The sequence below is a fragment of the Maniola jurtina genome, chromosome 14 (assembly GCF_905333055.1).
Source record: "Maniola jurtina chromosome 14, ilManJurt1.1, whole genome shotgun sequence".
Lineage (NCBI taxonomy): Eukaryota > Metazoa > Arthropoda > Insecta > Lepidoptera > Nymphalidae > Maniola > Maniola jurtina.
Window position 1 is genome coordinate 10,053,009 of NC_060042.1, and position 18,286 is coordinate 10,071,294.

Consider the following 18,286-nt stretch of genomic DNA (forward strand, 5'->3'; position numbering starts at 1 on the left):
AAACAAAACTATGAACTCTACAAATACAGTACAGTACAGTCAACAAAACGAAAGTCTACAAATACAGCTGAGTACAGTCAACAGCAGCAGCGGTTCGTTTGTACCTAGACAGCAAGTTGCAACACGCGGGAAAAATAGATGAAATGGACTCAAACAAACTGCATTCACAAAGGGGATTTATTAAACAGTAGGGTAGAGCATATTATGCACCAGGTATTTAGGCACTTGTCCCTCCGCTGACTAGCTATTTAGAATATTTTCTCGCTCAAGAAGCGTATAATCGATTTATGATTCCTTGTCACAAGAGATAAATATATTAACAGCGAGTGACGGAGAGACCCCTCTTAATAGTTGACAGCTGACTGTGCACTCTGTCGGCGAGAAATCTCTCTCCTGTTGTTTGTCGCAGCGATAAGAGCTTTCAAAGAAAAGACTAGCTCTGGAACCTTCACTAGGCGATCAAAATACTCGCGCAGTTTGCGCCAGGATCCTACCCGGGTTGCCTATGTTTCGAACGACCGGCGCGAGTAATAATTGCCCGTTGCACTAGCGCACTCATTCATAGCCTCTTTGTTCATAGCGCAACAATACTATCCCAAGTACACACTCGCTTCTCGTTGCTCGAAACTCGTTGCTACTCGTTACAACCCGTTGCTCGCTAATCGTCGGCTGTCGGATAAGTGCCTTATTTTATTTTGTTAGTTAAAAGCTTTGATTAATTAACCGGAAAATGGAAATGAATACCCTAGAATATTTTACCTATCATTATTAACAGAGGCGTATTTATAATCAAATTTCCCATTTCTTTTTTATTTAACTGTTTGTCATCACAAAACACTCTAAATAATACTTAGATAAAAAATACGGGCTGAATTGAGAACCACCTCCTTTTTGGAAGTCGGTTAAAAATAAAACACAATAGTTTACTTAATAAGGTAAACCCCAAGGTACGTATAAGTTCTTTTAGTTGATTTATGTAAATCTGAAAAAATACGTAGGTATACTTAATTTAAACTTTAAAGTGCTACCCAGTAAAGTTGTTAATTTATTCAGACCCAGTAAGTGTCAATACGAACAGGCGATTGGTTAGAACAAAAAAGTGATTTAAGTCATTAGGTATTGAAAATGTTAAGCTAGCCTTATCTGATTACTGTACAAATCATACCTGCGTGTAATTTGGTGCTAAGAATACTAGCTCCATTGCCGCGCTGGACAGCCAGGCTGATCCTTTGCGCGTAAACTGAGATAGCCTTTCTTAACCATTAACCGCGGTGAAATGGTTTGTTTTCCGTAAAATGTAAAATAGTCTTCGGAAAAGCCAATTCAACTTTCTGGTAGTTTGTATTTGTTTCGAATCCATATCCTTCAAGGAAACTAACAAAGCCCTCTCCATAGCTCGCAAGATATTGCCATATACTAATACTCATACTCATACTAATACTAAGTATACTAATACTAAGTGTAATATTTATGGTAGTTTTTAATTATTTATGGTAATTTTGAATGTTCTATGACGTCATTGTCAAATAACACGAGCTTTGCTTTGCAATTGTGACTGAAACAATCATGAATTTGCAATTGTGAATTATTGTGGAGTCTACATCCTCTGACAATGTTCCGGTGTCGGAGTGAAACATACTTTGAGTGTGTTTTAGACGATTTGTGTGGTGTTGTGTGTTGATGGATAATGCGTATATAATACTTGCTTGGTTGTTTGCTTTAACTGCATTTTTAGGGTTCCGTACCTCAAAAGGAAAAACGGAACCCTTATAGGATCACTTTATTGTCTGTCCATCCGTCCATCCGTCCGTCCGTCCGTCGTGTCTGTCAAGAAAACTTATAGGGTACTTCCCGTTGACCTAGAATCATGTAATTTGGCAGGAAGGTAGGTGTTAAAGCACAAGTACAGGAATAAATCTGAAAACCGCGAATTTGTGGTAACATCATTAAAATAAAAATTAAAACTGTTTTTCAATTTTCAAAGTAAGATAACTAAACAAGTGGGGTATCATATGAAAGGGCTTTACCTGTACATTCTAAAACAGATTTTTATTTATTTATAATAGTTTTAGATTTACCGTGCAAAACGTCGGAAAAAAATAGCCGAGTACGGAACCCTCAGCGCGCGAGTCTGACTCGCACTTGGCCGGTATAAATGTTTATAAGGGCGGGTGATGCATGTTCCATGCTGCAAGTTCTACAAAGTCTGTTTGGTCGGATTATAGCAAATTAAGCTTGTTGTTCCTTTGTGTCATAAACTTCCGCAAAGTAAACTCCTGTTTCTATCTAACAACACCCGTACCTAAATACAGTTTTCTAAAGCGATTTTCGTGTTCAAAGTTCCAAAGCGATGGATGTCTTAAGGGCAAAGGAGTTCAAAGTTGTTTTAAATTCTATATTCAATCTGAACTGAATATTTACAAAGCTCTTGAAAAGACTCAGTCTCAAACAAGATTGAGATTAGATACGTTTTACTAGCAAACTCTATCCAAGAAAGTTTTGTTCTATAAGATATCGAACTCTGCAAGCTATTCAAAAAATTCGTTCGTTTCGGTCACTTTAAAAGATTTTCAGAGTTACTCTACAGTGAGTCTCGTAAACGTTTTCTTTAGGATTTGTGAAAAATTCGTTTCATATAACATCGTTATTTAGGTAATCCTAACTATCTATGCTTGTGGTTAGGCAAAATATCATAATTACATGAACAATATACAAAATACAAATTAAGAATTCTATAGGCAGGCGTTAGGAATAGGTACTTTTGGTTGCAGATTGACTTGAGCCGTCATTGTTTCTTACATCTTACATCCAATTACAATATGACAGGCGGTTAAAGTTAGCAATGAGCATTCTTCAGAACTCAACGGCCCGTTACCTACCAATTTATAAAAGTCGTACAAAATAACCAACAAATCTTAAAAAACTGTTTTTGATACGGTATATACTTCACAAGGCACCTAGCATAGGGTTTACCTCGTTAACCAACTTCTTATTCACCGTTATGGCTGTCCCTTTTCCATTAATGCGCCCATTTCGAGTTATGCTCAGAGAAAAGGTTCGTAGTATTACCTTCTAATGACATTCCCATAATTGGTTTACTATTTATGAACGGGATCGTTATAATATGGGATACACGATAACCTTTATGTGGCGTAACATTCCTACTTAGGTACTTATAATACGAATACTCGTAATCCTACACGTAATGACTGTTCATATTGAAATCTTATTACATATGTTAGCTTTTTCAAAAAAACTATTTAAAATTTAAAATAATAAAACAGATATTTGACTCATTCGACGTCACACGATCTCTTCCGAGCAGCCATCTTGAATCGATTTGTATAAATACGGCTGCTTGACGGTTTTTAAGCCAGTCTCGCTCCGACTCGAGACTCAACGACTATTAAATACTTTTGTGTTTAGGTCGCCAATTTGATTGAGTGGTTGCAATAGCAATTGCGCCCGGTCAAATTAATATTGCAGTTAGGTTATTTAAAGATTAAAACTCTTGATAAGCCTCTACGCGTTGTGGCTTATGTCCTTGCGCAAGCTTAATATGAAGGAACATTTAATAACTTATAAAAATAGTTAAATTATAACGCCCCTTTTGGTCTAAGCTTACAGTTCAGAAAGTGGGATGGAATTAACGCAAAAATCCACTTAAGCATACAAAATATAGTTCACAAATGAATATAATTCGAAGTTAAGGGACAACCCTGGTCCTAGAATAAAATTGGTTGGGACAACCCTGGTCCATTCATTCAACAGCCCTTTAAGGGACAACCCTGGTCCACTCATTCAACACCCTTTAAGGGACAACCCTGGTCCTAGAGTAAAATGTGTTGGGACAATCCTGGTCCACTCATTCAACACCCTTTAAGGGACAACCCTGGTCCTAGAATAAAATGTGTCGGGACAACCCTGGTCCCGTAGTATTACGAACAGCCGTGCCCCTATTAGTATTCTGGACAACCTGGCCTAGTATTTATTTTCGTCGCTCGAGGTCGAACGACCCAATTTGGATGGCCGACTGTTAGCTTTTTCAAAAAAACTATTTAAAATTTAAAATAATAAAACAGATATTTGACTCATTCGACGTCACACGATCTCTTCCGAGCAGCCATCTTGAATCGATTTGTATAAATACGGCTGCTTGACGGTTTTTAAGCCAGTCTCGCTCCGACTCGAGACTCAACGACTATTAAATACTTTTGTGTTTAGGTCGCCAATTTGATTGAGTGGTTGCAATAGCAATTGCGCCCGGTCAAATTAATATTGCAGTTAGGTTATTTAAAGATTAAAACTCTTGATAAGCCTCTACGCGTTGTGGCTTATGTCCTTGCGCAAGCTTAATATGAAGGAACATTTAATAACTTATAAAAATAGTTAAATTATAACGCCCCTTTTGGTCTAAGCTTACACATATTCTTATGAAAAGTATTTTTTTTATAAAGATGCTAATCATGACTAATACTCCCCTTTCCCCTTCAATTAAGCGTGAAGCTTGTGCCAGGAATGGGTACGACCTCCTCAACCGTTGAGAACTTTTCTAATTTCGTAGAAAGATATGACGTAATTATTATTAAAAAAATCGGGTCTACATTTCATATTTTTAAAGAACTAGGTATATCGGAAGTACAAAGAAAGAATGGCTGAAGCCTTAGGCTCAGGATTAATCGTACGTATTCGCACGAGTCAAATTCGTACGAAAACGCATTCAAAGTACGGCTAACCTTAGGTTTAATAGTAGCTCAATGGGCCAAAGAAAAATCTCCCACACCAGTGGTTCGATGTAAACTTAAAGGCACTGTTCAGGGCGGCACAGATTAAAATACAACCAGCCCAAATCGTTGTCAATCTCCGGCAGAAAATTATGCTAGAAGACATTTTTATTTATTTCATAAATTGATAGGCCCTCAAGTTACAAGTGTAAATTAAAAATTTATAACACCCCCGACAAGTGAAGGTTACATACAGCAACTAGAAAAGAGCTGATAACTTTTAAACGGCTGAACCGATTTTCTTGGATTAGGTAGCTAAGAACACTCTCAATCAAGCAACCTTTCAAACAAAAAAAACTAAATTAAAATCGGTACATTCGTTTAAGAGCTACGATGCCACAGACAGATACACAGATACACACGTCAAACTTATAACACCCCTCTTTTTGGGTCGGGGGTTAATAAAATAAACAGGCAGACATTGAACTGTACAACTAAATATAAAGAGGCAATGACAAGATCACGCTCGGTTCGCAAAATTGCGGCTTTGGTGAACAAATATATTATCTTTCATTCCGAATTTGTCCCAAAGAGCTACTTTATTATGCATACATTACCTCGTGTAATTTATTCAGGCTGAAAGATGAGGCTTAAATAATCCGTTATACGTGACAGTTACCCATAGTACTGAGATATCATCAGTTTTGCTAGCACACTCATGTTACTTACATTCATAAAGACATGTGGTCTTATTAGTGAAAGGTCCCGGGTTCAATTCCCAGAAGGGGTTTGGAATTTCTAAATTTCTGGTCTGATCTGGTGGGAAGCTTCGGTCGTGGCTAGTTACCACCCTACCGGCAAAATGGGCCCTTAATTACGTAAACTTAATCTTAAGCTACGAGGGTTCCAAACGCGCCCAGCTCTGAGAGGTATTATAATAAAATTATTATAATGAGTCTGGCGCATGAAAACAAACAGTTTTCATCCCATACCTACCATCCGCGGAATATTTTCATAACTGTAATTTGTTCCCCGATGTCATAGCCCGCCTGCAGCCATGCGAGGTCATTCCGCCTCAAAATGAATTCCAATTTGTATGCATTACTATATTATAAAGTATAACAAATGAACTTTAAAAAACACACGCTACTGTTAATTAAATTTAAATTATTATGCTCATATATTAGATACCTATAAAAATAATTTCGATATAATAAGTAAAAAGAAAAGTCCTGATTCACTCACTGATTGACTTATCATCGTCCCTTGGATCCAGGAAGTTGAAAATTTTAAGAGGTTCCCTTTGAAATGTAGACAAGAAGAATAAGGTCGGATTTTCCGAAATTCCCACGGAAGCGAAGCCGTGGGCGGTGCCTAGTGGCAGATAAATGATTAGATGACAAAATATGATATTTTTTTGCACGGGCAGGTAAAGACTAAACATATCTTCCAAGTCTTCTAGATAGATTCTCAGGTACAATGATAGTGCAATGGGTGGGAATCGTCGAGCTTTCAGATTTTTTATCAGCTATTAAGGATTTTATAATTATGAGCCTTCATAGTTTATTACTACTACGATCTGATGAAGTGAAAATTACATCTGTGCCTGTGTTAATTATTCCTCAACGGATAATCACACATAGTCGAGGCCCGGGCAATCTTCATCTTGGCTGAAAATTTAAACGGAGGTCTAAGATCATGGTCACGGTTGGCTTTGCATTCAGTAGCCTACGAGGTACTAGTATAATAGATAAATTGCTTGTGTATTGCATACCTATTTACATACGTCGAATACGACGTAAGTTTCTTGCCGGTTCTTCTCAGTAGAATCTTTTTTCCGAACCGCGCTGGTAGAGTCTTTGATATATCATAAGCATTTCATTTCATAGTAGAATGTGCCCAGCGAATAAAAAGCAAAAACCGAGTTAAAAACGATACTGGCTAGCGAAGCGGAAAATTTAAATATTAACATTAAAGCAAATGTTTAAATAAAAAAGTGAGTCGGATTGCTTTGTTCCAGTAAACGATCTCTCATTGACCTAAATAACGCCCCTTTCTTAATGAATACCAAACAAACGGTTACATTTTTATGACCGCGTAAATCTGTTTTAGGGATCTCTCATAATTAATTTAAGAGATATAAACAATCAAATCTTGAATCTTGACTCGTAATTTTATTTATTCATACTTCATGCTAATATTATTATATTATTAATGCAAAATCTGTCTGTCTGTCTGTCTGTCTTCTAGCTTTTCACATCCCATCCGTCTAACCGATTTTGATGAAAGGAGAGAATATAGCTTGCATCCCTAAGAAGGATATGAGCTAGTTTTTCTCCTGGCCAAAGAGTTTCCACGGGCTTATTAAAAATCTAAATCCACGCCACATATTGCGAGCATTATCTGTTTAGTACAGAGATAGCTTCCATCTTGAAGACGGGTATACTTAGGCTACTTTTTATTCCAGAAAATCATAGTTCCTACGGGGTTTTAAAAAAAATTCACACACTGACGAAGTTGCGAGCATCATCAAGCTTGTACATAGATTTTTTAAAGCTTCAAGGGATCGTAGATATAAGTACCTATTTGATAACTTGATACGCGTGCCAAAAAAGGGGGTCTTGATAGAGACATAGACAGATGGACAATGAATGTTTCCATTCCAAGACTCGACTCTCCATTCCAAGACTCCTCCGTCTGTTTGTTCTGGACCTAAGTTGTCAGTCGTTCGTCCCGATTAATTTTATTATCATCACTACATCTGATAATAAAAATTTATGGAGTCGAAATTGTTCTTGTCGTCTACCTATAAAGAGGATTCTGGAATCTACGAGCCTACCGCATTATTATTCCAAGAGTGAGAGTGAGTGAGAGCTTCGGCCATCAAAAGGAGTACAATTGTACCTACTTTGAATAAATGATTTTGACTTTGACTTTGACTTTGAGTGGTTTTGGTTAATGGAAGGGAATAAAAACACATAGGCATTCGATTTTTATATTTATTTTCAACCTAACATTTCGTAACTCTCGTAACTTGACAGATCACCAGCTAAATTTTAACAGGTGTACTCAAATAATGAACATTGTTCATACCACTTAAATTAACATACAGTCAGTACCGAAAAACAATTAAATATTTTATCACGTGCTTTTATCACGAAAAAACTATTCTTAGTTTTACTAAATTCCATTTAATCAATTCATTTTTTTGCATGACAATATTTTCATGTTTATATTTTTTGGTATTTTGGTTAAAATTAAAACTACTATCCACAATATTGTTGTTATAGTGAATCTATGGTACGTGTTAAGACAGAAGATTACCAGGTGATGGTGGAAGACTTTAGGTAATAGGTAGAAATGATTAATAATAGTTTTTGTACTAAGATGCTGCATTAACACGATAAAAGTACACACAATCCTTTAAAAAATATACCATTCAAGAAATGTACCTAAAAATACAAAGTTTTTTTTATTCAGATAAACTTTATTTACTTAAACAAAAGAATAATTCATTTTTATTAACTCAATATCTGTGTTACAATATCTATGAATTATTACAATATATTTTTTTAAAGTTTTTATAGTGCAAAAGCTAATGACGTGTACTTTTAAATCGTGGTAACAAGCAATAAGAATAATAACCTATTATTATTTGAGGAAAATGTCGAAGTGACCGTGAAATTCGGAATGCTAAAGTCGGATTTTTAGAAGTTTAATTTCTTTACAATTTCGTACAATTTTAAAAAATTAAGAAAGATAAATAGGTACTTAACATTGAATACTCATCTATAATGTCATATTCTACAATATACACAAAGTTTTGAGTCTATCTTCCATTGATTTCACAAGCTAATAATAATACATTAGAAATAGGAAAGGCACAGTTGAAGTATAAAATTTATTGCTGACTTCCCTAACTAATTACATTTTACAATAACAAGAACGAAATAAATTAATATGAGAGAAGAAACACAGGTGGTGTCTTTCGAATAATTGGCTTTTACTAATAAATAAGTATGATAGCGAGCTCTGAAATAAGATAAACGTGTTTCGGTTAACAAGATAACTTAAATAAGTTAAATTTAAAATGTAAATTTGGCACCCCTGATAATAGAAATTGCTATAGATAGCAACACTAATATTAGTCGAATCTTACGTTATTCAGACTACTATGTCGGAGTAGTTTTATTCAATTTTGTAATGTACAAGTCGAACATAATATTCTACTCTCTAAAACATGTGCGTATTGCCAGTAAACATCTAAATAAGTACATGATTTTGTATGAAAATAGGATTCATTTATATTCAGAAAATATTCTTCGTCTTATAAGAGGGTAATACTCAATTCGCGAACTTTTGGTTCTGTTTTTAATACTAATAGATTGACATAGATCTAACTAGAAAGAGTTCACTACGAGCCTAAACAGTCATTTACTAGAAGTTGGTATGCTAAAAAGTAAACATTAATACTAAAACAATTTTACAACAGATAGGCTTTTTAAATCGTCGCGTTGACTTTTAAACCACTCGTAACTTCAATGATTCGAAACCCATTCTTAGGACATAAACTAAACTAACTAAACCTAACATTTTAGTAGTTACCTACCTAAAATAAATTTTACAAACATCAACGGAAATTACATTTATTATCACACACACAAATTGATTCTTCGTTGAGGTTCTCAATTACACTTAACGTAAAATACATAACAGATCAAATATTAACAGCAAGCACCGTACGAATAAATTACTTAATCAAGTCATGAAGTGAACTTTAGCACTCGTAGAAAACGTCCCACCACCACAAATTGACTAGTTCTAACAACTATCTAACTAATTTTAAAAAATAAATCTTAAATTTATTAAAGTCTCTTCGTAAAGTAGTTGAACCGGCCGCAAAGAGAAAATAAAGGGTTTACTGTGGTAAAAGGAAATTTGCCTCAAACATTACACCAAACACTGTCATTCAATCGGTTTGAAATGAGTTATCAAAGTTTTAAACATTCCAAGACACAAATCACCAAAATTCATTAACATAAACGTTCACCGTGTCACTGTTCAAGAACCGAGTTCAATCTTTGAGCGTTCCCTTAAACACACCTTCTTGGAAGAGATAGGGAATCTTTTGGAAGGGGGTACATCTATTTTCCATGTTAAGATTTAGATGTAAACTTCATGGTGTTGTTGCGGCCGGCCCTGCCTGGACTAGGAGCCGCGCTCTGATAGTTCCACGTCTTCGGACTCCGGCCTTGTCGCGTCAACTTTTCGTCTTTCTGCGATAACTATTCTTATTTTTTCTTCTTCAGTTATTGGTTGATCACTTATATCTGGTGTCAACTGTGACCGGAATGATGCGTGACTATTGTCACTTGTCGCAGCCGACTCCGTTGACGATCTCCTTTTCGCGCCACTACGCCGTATGCTCTGTCTAGTTGAAGGAACTGTAAGTAGGACTGGTGCGGGTCGCAATAACCTCGCTTCTTCTCCTCGTAGGGAGTTTCTTTTATCGACCCGCTGTCTTCTGTTTTGAGCGAAGGAGTCCCGTCGCGGAGGACTTCCCGGTTCTAATTCATCGACATCGTCTGCATCGATAAAGCGGGCATCCTCTTCGTACAAAGCAGCTGGAACTTCCGACGTCGAAGAATCCTGCTGACGACGTCCAAATGCATGAGGGGATAAGGAAGCTCTCCTTTGTGGTAAAGCGGCCGGTAACAAAGCGTGATGTGAGTGTAATGTGCGTCGTCTGCGTGCGGGTGAAGGTAACGGTTGGTGCTTCGGTTCACTATAAGTGAAATTTGCTGGCAGCGACGGTACCTTGTTTAAAGGACGTGGAGGTGAATTACACTGCTCTAAAGCCCGACAGAGGGCTCGGTCTTCTTCGTCATCTGCTTCTCTTTCTAACTCGCGTTCTAGCTCAACATCCATGTCCATTTCATCTTCCATTTGTTTGTGCGATTCCTCGAGGTGTTTCATCAATACCTATACACAAAACAAAATTAGGTTAATGAAAGTAATATGCATTTAAAATAAATTAAAACAATTAGAAATGAATATTTTACGTATACATAAAGTATTTTGTCAACTCATGTTCACTGAATATTGTTATTAAAATATAATCGCTGTTGCTAGCAATTTGTATTTCTCAGTAATATCATTTTCGTTAGGATAAGTGAAGTATCGGGATGATATGAAACTCACCGCCACCACAACGTTGACTAGCACAAATTGTGCCATAAGCACGAACACAACAAAAAATATTGGCGCAATGATTGTGGACACGCAACAGTTTCTCACGCAATCCACCGTGCTATCACAGTCTTCCCTCAGCGTGTCTTTCATTATGCCGTTCCAGTTATCGCCTGTTGCCACTCGGAATAATGTTAAGAAAGCCATTCCAAAGTTAGCAAAATGGGCATGTTCACCGAGACCTGTAATAAAAGGTATTATTACCAACTATATATTTATCAAACAGTAATAATAAAATCAACAAATCCAGATTATTTACAAAAACAGTTATTGTATTTACCTTGACAGGGAATCTCATCAGAGCATTCAAGCCGCCCAAACAATTCAACACCTAGAGCAGCAAAAATAAAGAACAAAAGAAAAAATAGGAGACCCAAGTTGCCGACCTGCGGTAAAGCTTGCATTACAGTATCTAACAAGGCTCTAATGCCTTTCGCCATCTTTAGCAGCTTCAATACTCTTGCGATCCTTAGAACTCTCATTACCCTCATTATAGTTGGATTTATCGGGATTATATTGGTCTCAAGCTCTTCTAATACTATCCCAACTATCGATAGTATGACAATTATTACATCTAGTTGATTCCATTTGTCTTTTAGGTAGATTTTAAAACCCAGTGCTACAAGTTTCATGATTGCTTCAAGTATGAAAACTGCGGTGAAAAAATAATTGAATATCTTCAAGGCATATTGTAAAGCTGGAGGCATTCTGTAATACTCGATAGCCATTGTTACGACGTTTAATCCGATTACGCCTGCTATTGCTAAGTCAAAGTATTTAGATGTTACCACGTTATGTACGAAAAGACGAGTCTGAGAATAATCGGCATAGTAGGGTCTTTGATGCATTTCTGTAAAAAGAAACAATTACAAGGAGTAAACTAATTGAAATCTCTGATCGATTATTTTTAATGCTCGCTAGTTTTTGACTTACTTCGTCTTTTCTTTTCCATCTGCAGTGCTCTTTTTGCAGCGCGCCTCACTCTTTCTTCCTTCTCTTGTTCCTCTCGACAACGGTGGAAGTTTTCTACCACCACTCCCACAAACATGTTTAGCACGAAGAACCCCACCAGAAGGATAAACGCGATAAAATACAAAAGACGCCATTCTGAATAGTTGGTGACTGGCTGGAAATAAAAAAAGATTTATCATTACTTTTAGTTTTTCCTGTCACTAGTTACGTAACATCGACACCACACTAGCGTGTTGCATGAAATGATTCGTGAAAAGTATATTATATTACACGAAATTTCTATAGGAAGTATGATACATAAAAATTAAATTAAAAATTTAAAAAACCCCCGACACGTAAACCTCTAAAAAGTAAAAAAATAATAGGTAAATATGTATGGGCCCTTTAAGAATAGTATAAATAGTAAAGTTTTATCCAAGCGCTCGTTGCGCCAGGGGACCGCTACCTATCATAAACTATGAAAGTCATCTGTTGTAGAAAGAATAGTCTTTAGCGGTCCCCCGACGCAACGAACGCTTGGATAAAAACTTTACTATTTATACTATTCTTAAAGGGCCCATACATATTTACCTATTATTTTTTTACTTTTTAGAGGTTTACGTGTCGGGGGTTTTTTAAATTTTTAATTTAATTTTTATTTCACGCTTTTTAAACTTTATTCATAAATTACCGTTTATTTGTGCCATTCTAAAACCCAATTTCTATAATAATATAAATCCAATAAGGCAGCTAATATCTCTTCAAAAGTAACATCAATGTTATGTTAATTATACGTTCCATGAAATATTTTTGACCGAACATCACTAAATCAAGAATTATCTGAATGACTCACATAGTTTAACACGACCAAAACGAAATATCGGTTTCTAACATGTCGTTGCTTTAAAAATGTTCCCATTTTACGTAGTCGTATAATAGTTCGCTTTTCAAGATATACCTACGATTAAATTGAAATCGACTTTCACCCGATGAAATAAGGAATAAAGTGGCTTGTATTTCATTTTGTTTGTTATTGCATGTCAAATTTTTATTTGACATAACTTTCAAAAACCGGTCAAGTGCGAGTCTGCCTCACACATGAAGAGTTCCGTACAAGTTTTTTTTTATGTAATGACAATTCAGTTGTCGGATTTTTCTCTTTACTTGGGCCACAGGAGTAGAGTGCTTGGGCTATAAGATATTGCTACCTGCCTTTCATGATTCTACGTAAACGGGAAGTACCCAATTTATAAGTTTTGATTCTCTTGAAAGATGACACACAGACAGACAACGAAGTGGTGAAGGAAAACACCGTCAGGAAATCTGCATGCTTGAGAGTTGGCCATAATGCTCCCTCAAAGGTGCGTGAGGTGTGCCAATACGTGCTTGGCCAGTGTGGTAGCTTCTCATTCTGAGAGGAGACTTGTGCTCAGTAGTGAGCCGGCGATGGGTTGATCCTGATGATGATGAATTTTAAACGTATTTTGTCAAAGTAAATAAGCTGAGTTCAAGCAGATTAAATAAAAAGAAGGTGCGCCAATCATCCAAACCTGCGCGACAAAGCGACTACGATGCGGGAACCTCAGCCGCGCGGAGGGTCATCGCCTCCTACGATATTTAATGGTGCCATGCACACCTACGCGTCTACAACAGTCGAGGCTACAACACGTTTTTTTTTCTACAGATACCTACTGAACCCTAAAAATAGTTTGACTATGGTTTGGGTTTGGGTTGATTGTTCGTGGCCTTTGGTTGACTGTTGGATATTATAATTGAATTGATGTTTTCTCGTTTAACTGTGATTATAATATTTTATAAATTAGAAACTCCGCGCCTACGATCCAAAGTATCGGAGTTTTCCAAAATATTATTTTCAAATAAATAATTATGTATCTAGGCAACATCCATCTTGACAGCTTGACATTTGCCAATTGACATAATATTATGAACCTCTGTTACAATAGTGAAAGATCCCAGGGCCACCAGCCGTCACGTATTTTCTGACGAATGAAATGTGGACGATTGAGTAGTGTTAGTATGTACTAAGAACGCATGCCTACAGACCTGCTAGCTTGCTTAGACGGCCAATTTTCAGGTATCAGGTAATCAAGGTACATAAAAACATTACTTACCTCGCGTAAATTCTCCAATTTTTTTAATTTTTAGCTGATTTTTTTTAAAATATGAATAATTAATTGACATAAGTAAACTATAAGAGAGTGAGAGAGAAGTCAATATATCCTAATACATGTCTTACTCAGTCTCATGCGCGTAGATAATGATGCCCTCGCGCTCAAACCCACAGAGGCATTAAAATTGAATTTAGGGGATGATTGGCCCTCTGGATCGGTCTGTCTTCTTGTAAAAGGTTTTAAAATAGTTGTCTGGTGGACATATATAAAAATGGAGCATCAGAATTTACGTGCAGTTAATTAATTACTTATTTTGGGAGCTTTAAAGCGTCTGCAAAGCAATACGGCCGACGTGGGAAGTGTCTGGGAGTATTGGCGACACATTTTAAAGGATATTGCCTAAAATATACGTAAAAATCAGTTTGGAGAATTTACGTGAGGTAAGTAATGTTTTTATGTACCTTGATTATCAGATACCTGAAAATTGGCCGTCTAAGCAAGCTAGCACGTAGGCTAGGCATGCTTTCTTAGTACTTACTAACACTACTCAATCGTACATATTTCCTGTGTCAGAAAATACGTAACCTCTGGTGGTCCTGGGATAAAAGTAATAAGAAAACCAGAAAAGAGCTGATAACTTCCAAACGGCTGAACCAATTTTTTTGGATTATAGCTAAGAACACTCTCGATCAAGCCACCTTTCAAACAAAAAAAACTAAATTAAAATCGGTTCATTCGTTTAGGCGCTACGAGGCCACAGACAGATACACAGATACACAGATACACAGATACACAGATACACAGATACACAGATACACACGTCAAACTTATAACACCCCTCTTTTTGGGTCGGGGGTTAAAAAACGAACCTTGGATACCGATGAAACTCACGCATTTTTGTTCTAAATACTTATTTTTTAAATTCGCAAAATTTAAACAAGATCAAGCTTGAGAAGAAATGTAAAAGTACCTGCTGATCAACACCAACTGCATCAAGTCCTGTATACATAATGTTTACCCAGCCATCTCTAGAACTCAGTACGAATAATGACATCAGTGCTTTGCCTAGGTCGTCAAAATTGTATTTTCTATTAACCCACACATTACCATCTATGGCCAGGCAATCTGATTTATTTTTGACACTCTTGAGGTTTGTACCTTCGCAATAGAAGAATGCCCCTTTAAATAACTGCAACAAAAAACAAAAAACAATGAAAATAATTTAAAATTAGGAAAATAAAATAGAAGTAAGTACATAAAACAATTGAACAAATTTAGACAAACCTGCACCCCCAATATGCCAAAAATGATAAAAAACGTACAGCATATTAAGACTATATTTCCAATTGGTCTCAGTGATGATAACAACGTTTGTACTACTAACTTTAATCCTGGAGCTCGATTTATTACTCTTAGAGGTCTGAGAGAGCGTAACAATCTAAACACCTGAAACAATCAATATTTGAAAACACTAACATCTATATTAGTACACAAGTAAATTTTTATTATATACCCATAGGTATCTAATATATTCAAAAATTAAAAACTTAGAAAAAGTTACCCTCAATATTCCAAATATCCTTGGACTAGATTCCGAAACTAATGACATTAATAGATCAATAATTGATATAATGACGAGTGATCCATCCATGATGTTCCATCCCGAAGTAAAGTATGCGTCGGGACCATAGAACATTCCAGAGGCTACAACCTAAAATCATCAAAAATATTATGTCGAAATACAAAACATATCTGCAGAATTTCGTTAAAAGATATTCTAAAGATGGAAAGAAGCTTCTTGAATACTGTCTATTGTCTACTGAAATTTTAGTTAAAAAATTCAAATCAGAAATATATGAGTAGCAGAAATTTATATAATTTTGATAACTCATTTAATTGGGTTCGAAACAGTGCTAATTTTTTTGACGATTCAATAGCAATTGTTTGAATAAAAATTTATTTTATTCTATTCTTTTGATAAATAATAAAATTTGTTACCTTTATAAACATTTCCGCAGCAAATACCACGGTGAAAACATAATTAGCAGTAGACAAAAAAGATCTCTCTTTTGAGTCCGGCGGAATGTTGGGCCTCTCCATGGCTAATGTTATACAATTTAAAGCTATGAACAATAGGACTATATTGTCAAACCAACTTCTTGTTACCATCCATGTACATAATCTTCTTATTCTGTTAATACAAACAAATTGAATTATTTCATCAGATAAAATCAGCACTATGATTATGTAAGCTGTAGGTATAAACTACTTGAATTAAATGGATGTTACAGACCATTACACCCAAAAGCCAATAAACAATGTGCATTTTGCAGCAACGATACCGGTATTATATCCCTCGAGAATTCGCAATCTTCTCTAATATGTTAATTGAAATTCCTCTCCGAGACCATTGAGACGTCCCACAAATGCCAATAATACACATTCAATATCAATTCTCCACCCTATATATTTATTTTATCTCTTAGTATCTTGCCGTGTAAATATACCGCTTGAAGACCAAATAAATAAAGTGCGAAAACAAATATTTCGATGTTTCATCCCTTACTTGTTATCTGGTGCAAATATGTAAAGAGAATAATCTTCTTTCTCCTTAAGGCACCCCGTTGGCTCCATAAATCGAAAAAGGTCTTTAAATCTGAACCGCCTCCTATCGAATCTCGATGAGAATATACAGACATTGTTGTTTATTGCCACCTAAAAACAAGATTGTATCAAATGAAGTTATATTTTACGTGTAGCGACGAAGGGCGAGGTAACGCAAAATTAGTGAAACTACAAATAAACTAAGCTGACCCATGTGCGAGTAATTATCCCTTTTTGCAAAACTGTTGGCAAATCTCGGTTAAATATCACTATTATAATGATTGTTATTCTGGAAAGGTAGAAAGAGATTCTAACCTTTGTAATTTTATACTTGGGTAAAGTTTATTTACAGTCCATCCTTTTTGTAAGTAAATGTTGAATGACAACTTACAAAATTACTGGATCGAAAAAATCATAAGCGAATCAATTTCTAGATTACACTCTGAATTAGAAACAAATTATAAAATTACTCATCAATGATTATTATTTAAAAAGTTATTCATTATTATACAAAGCATACAAAGTTCATTCATTAAGTCTGAGAAATTACAAAGATTTATTTACCTCCTCATTGATTTGTTTGATAAAAGGCAATGTTTGGCTGTTAGGTCGTAAAGAATCCTGTCTAGATAGTCTCGGAGATATCTGAGGAACTTGTGGAGTTGTAGGAGTCAAATTACTGGCTTTCACTTCTGATATCGATGTCACTAAAATAAACATATGTGTACAACATTTATTTGTTACGCAAAAATCATTACCATATACCATTAACCATTATAATAACCAAAATAAAAATACATAAATAAAAACCTTTATTTAATTTAATATACCTGTAATATACTCATTAGTAAGTGAAAGCCTGTGAGGTGGAGATTTGCCCGCATCTAATCTTACTGTGGAGTCGGATGAGAAACCCGCTTCTGGCGCTTTCCATGATACCTTCAACAAAATAATAGTTGGTGATTGCATTGAATTTCATCACTGGCTACATGCACACAGCGAGCGATAGCAAGCCATGCTTGGAGTTTCTCTACGTAATCAAATCAGAATTGATCCGTAGGAGAATGACATATTATGGGCAGGGCACATAGTTCGAAAAATCGATAGACATTAGGGTCCTAAGCTGCTAAAATGGCGATCTTGCACCGAAAAGCGCAACGTTGGAAGACTTGCCACTGGTGGACAAACGTCATCAAACGAGTCCCAGGGAGCCCCAAAATCTAGGTGGCGCAAGGCTATCGCGTGTAGAAGTCCCTACAAGAGACATAATATGTCAAACTGTGAGCGACTATTGGTTGATAATGATAATGCATTGGATTTGAAAATTAAGAAAATTATCATTGATATTCTTACGTCTGGCAGGATAGGAGTGGTGTGAGCAGAAACTCTTCTTCTCTCTACTTTTGATCTATTGTTTGGTAATTCAGATTGTGTGTCGTTTTTGATCACCATTGACGATGACAGCAGTAATTCGTTTTTTCTGAAGCTAGAACCTAAGTAAAGTTATTATTTGTTAAAAAAAATGATACGTTATGCTTTAATATATTTGTAGCACTAAAATAAAGTTGGTAATTCGTGGTGCGATAAGGACCTTGAGTTTTTTTAGTACAATTTCCTAATTACTTA

The 18,286-nt window shown here is 35.8% G+C and overlaps 1 protein-coding gene across 5 annotated transcripts in view; it reads right to left on the minus strand.

Moving 5' to 3' along the window:
- Positions 1-7,707: 7,707 nt before the first annotated feature.
- LOC123872202 (voltage-dependent T-type calcium channel subunit alpha-1G-like) overlaps positions 7,708-18,286 on the minus strand; it is a 176,556-nt gene continuing 165,977 nt past the window's right edge. For 4 of the 5 annotated variants that reach the window (XM_045916383.1, XM_045916387.1, XM_045916385.1 and 1 more), the window contains 12 exons: positions 18,014-18,153; positions 17,491-17,599; positions 17,225-17,367; positions 16,623-16,771; positions 16,055-16,247; positions 15,618-15,767; positions 15,341-15,502; positions 15,027-15,245; positions 11,907-12,099; positions 11,254-11,823; positions 10,926-11,155; positions 7,708-10,706 (listed from right to left, as the gene is read on the minus strand). In XM_045916383.1, coding sequence (XP_045772339.1) covers positions 9,933-10,706; positions 10,926-11,155; positions 11,254-11,823; positions 11,907-12,099; positions 15,027-15,245; positions 15,341-15,502; positions 15,618-15,767; positions 16,055-16,247; positions 16,623-16,771; positions 17,225-17,367; positions 17,491-17,599; positions 18,014-18,153 — 3,032 coding nt within the window. In that variant the 3' untranslated portion in view covers positions 7,708-9,932. The remainder of the gene's footprint in view (positions 10,707-10,925; positions 11,156-11,253; positions 11,824-11,906; positions 12,100-15,026; positions 15,246-15,340; positions 15,503-15,617; positions 15,768-16,054; positions 16,248-16,622; positions 16,772-17,224; positions 17,368-17,490; positions 17,600-18,013; positions 18,154-18,286) is intronic. The other variant, XM_045916386.1, reaches the window with a different exon arrangement.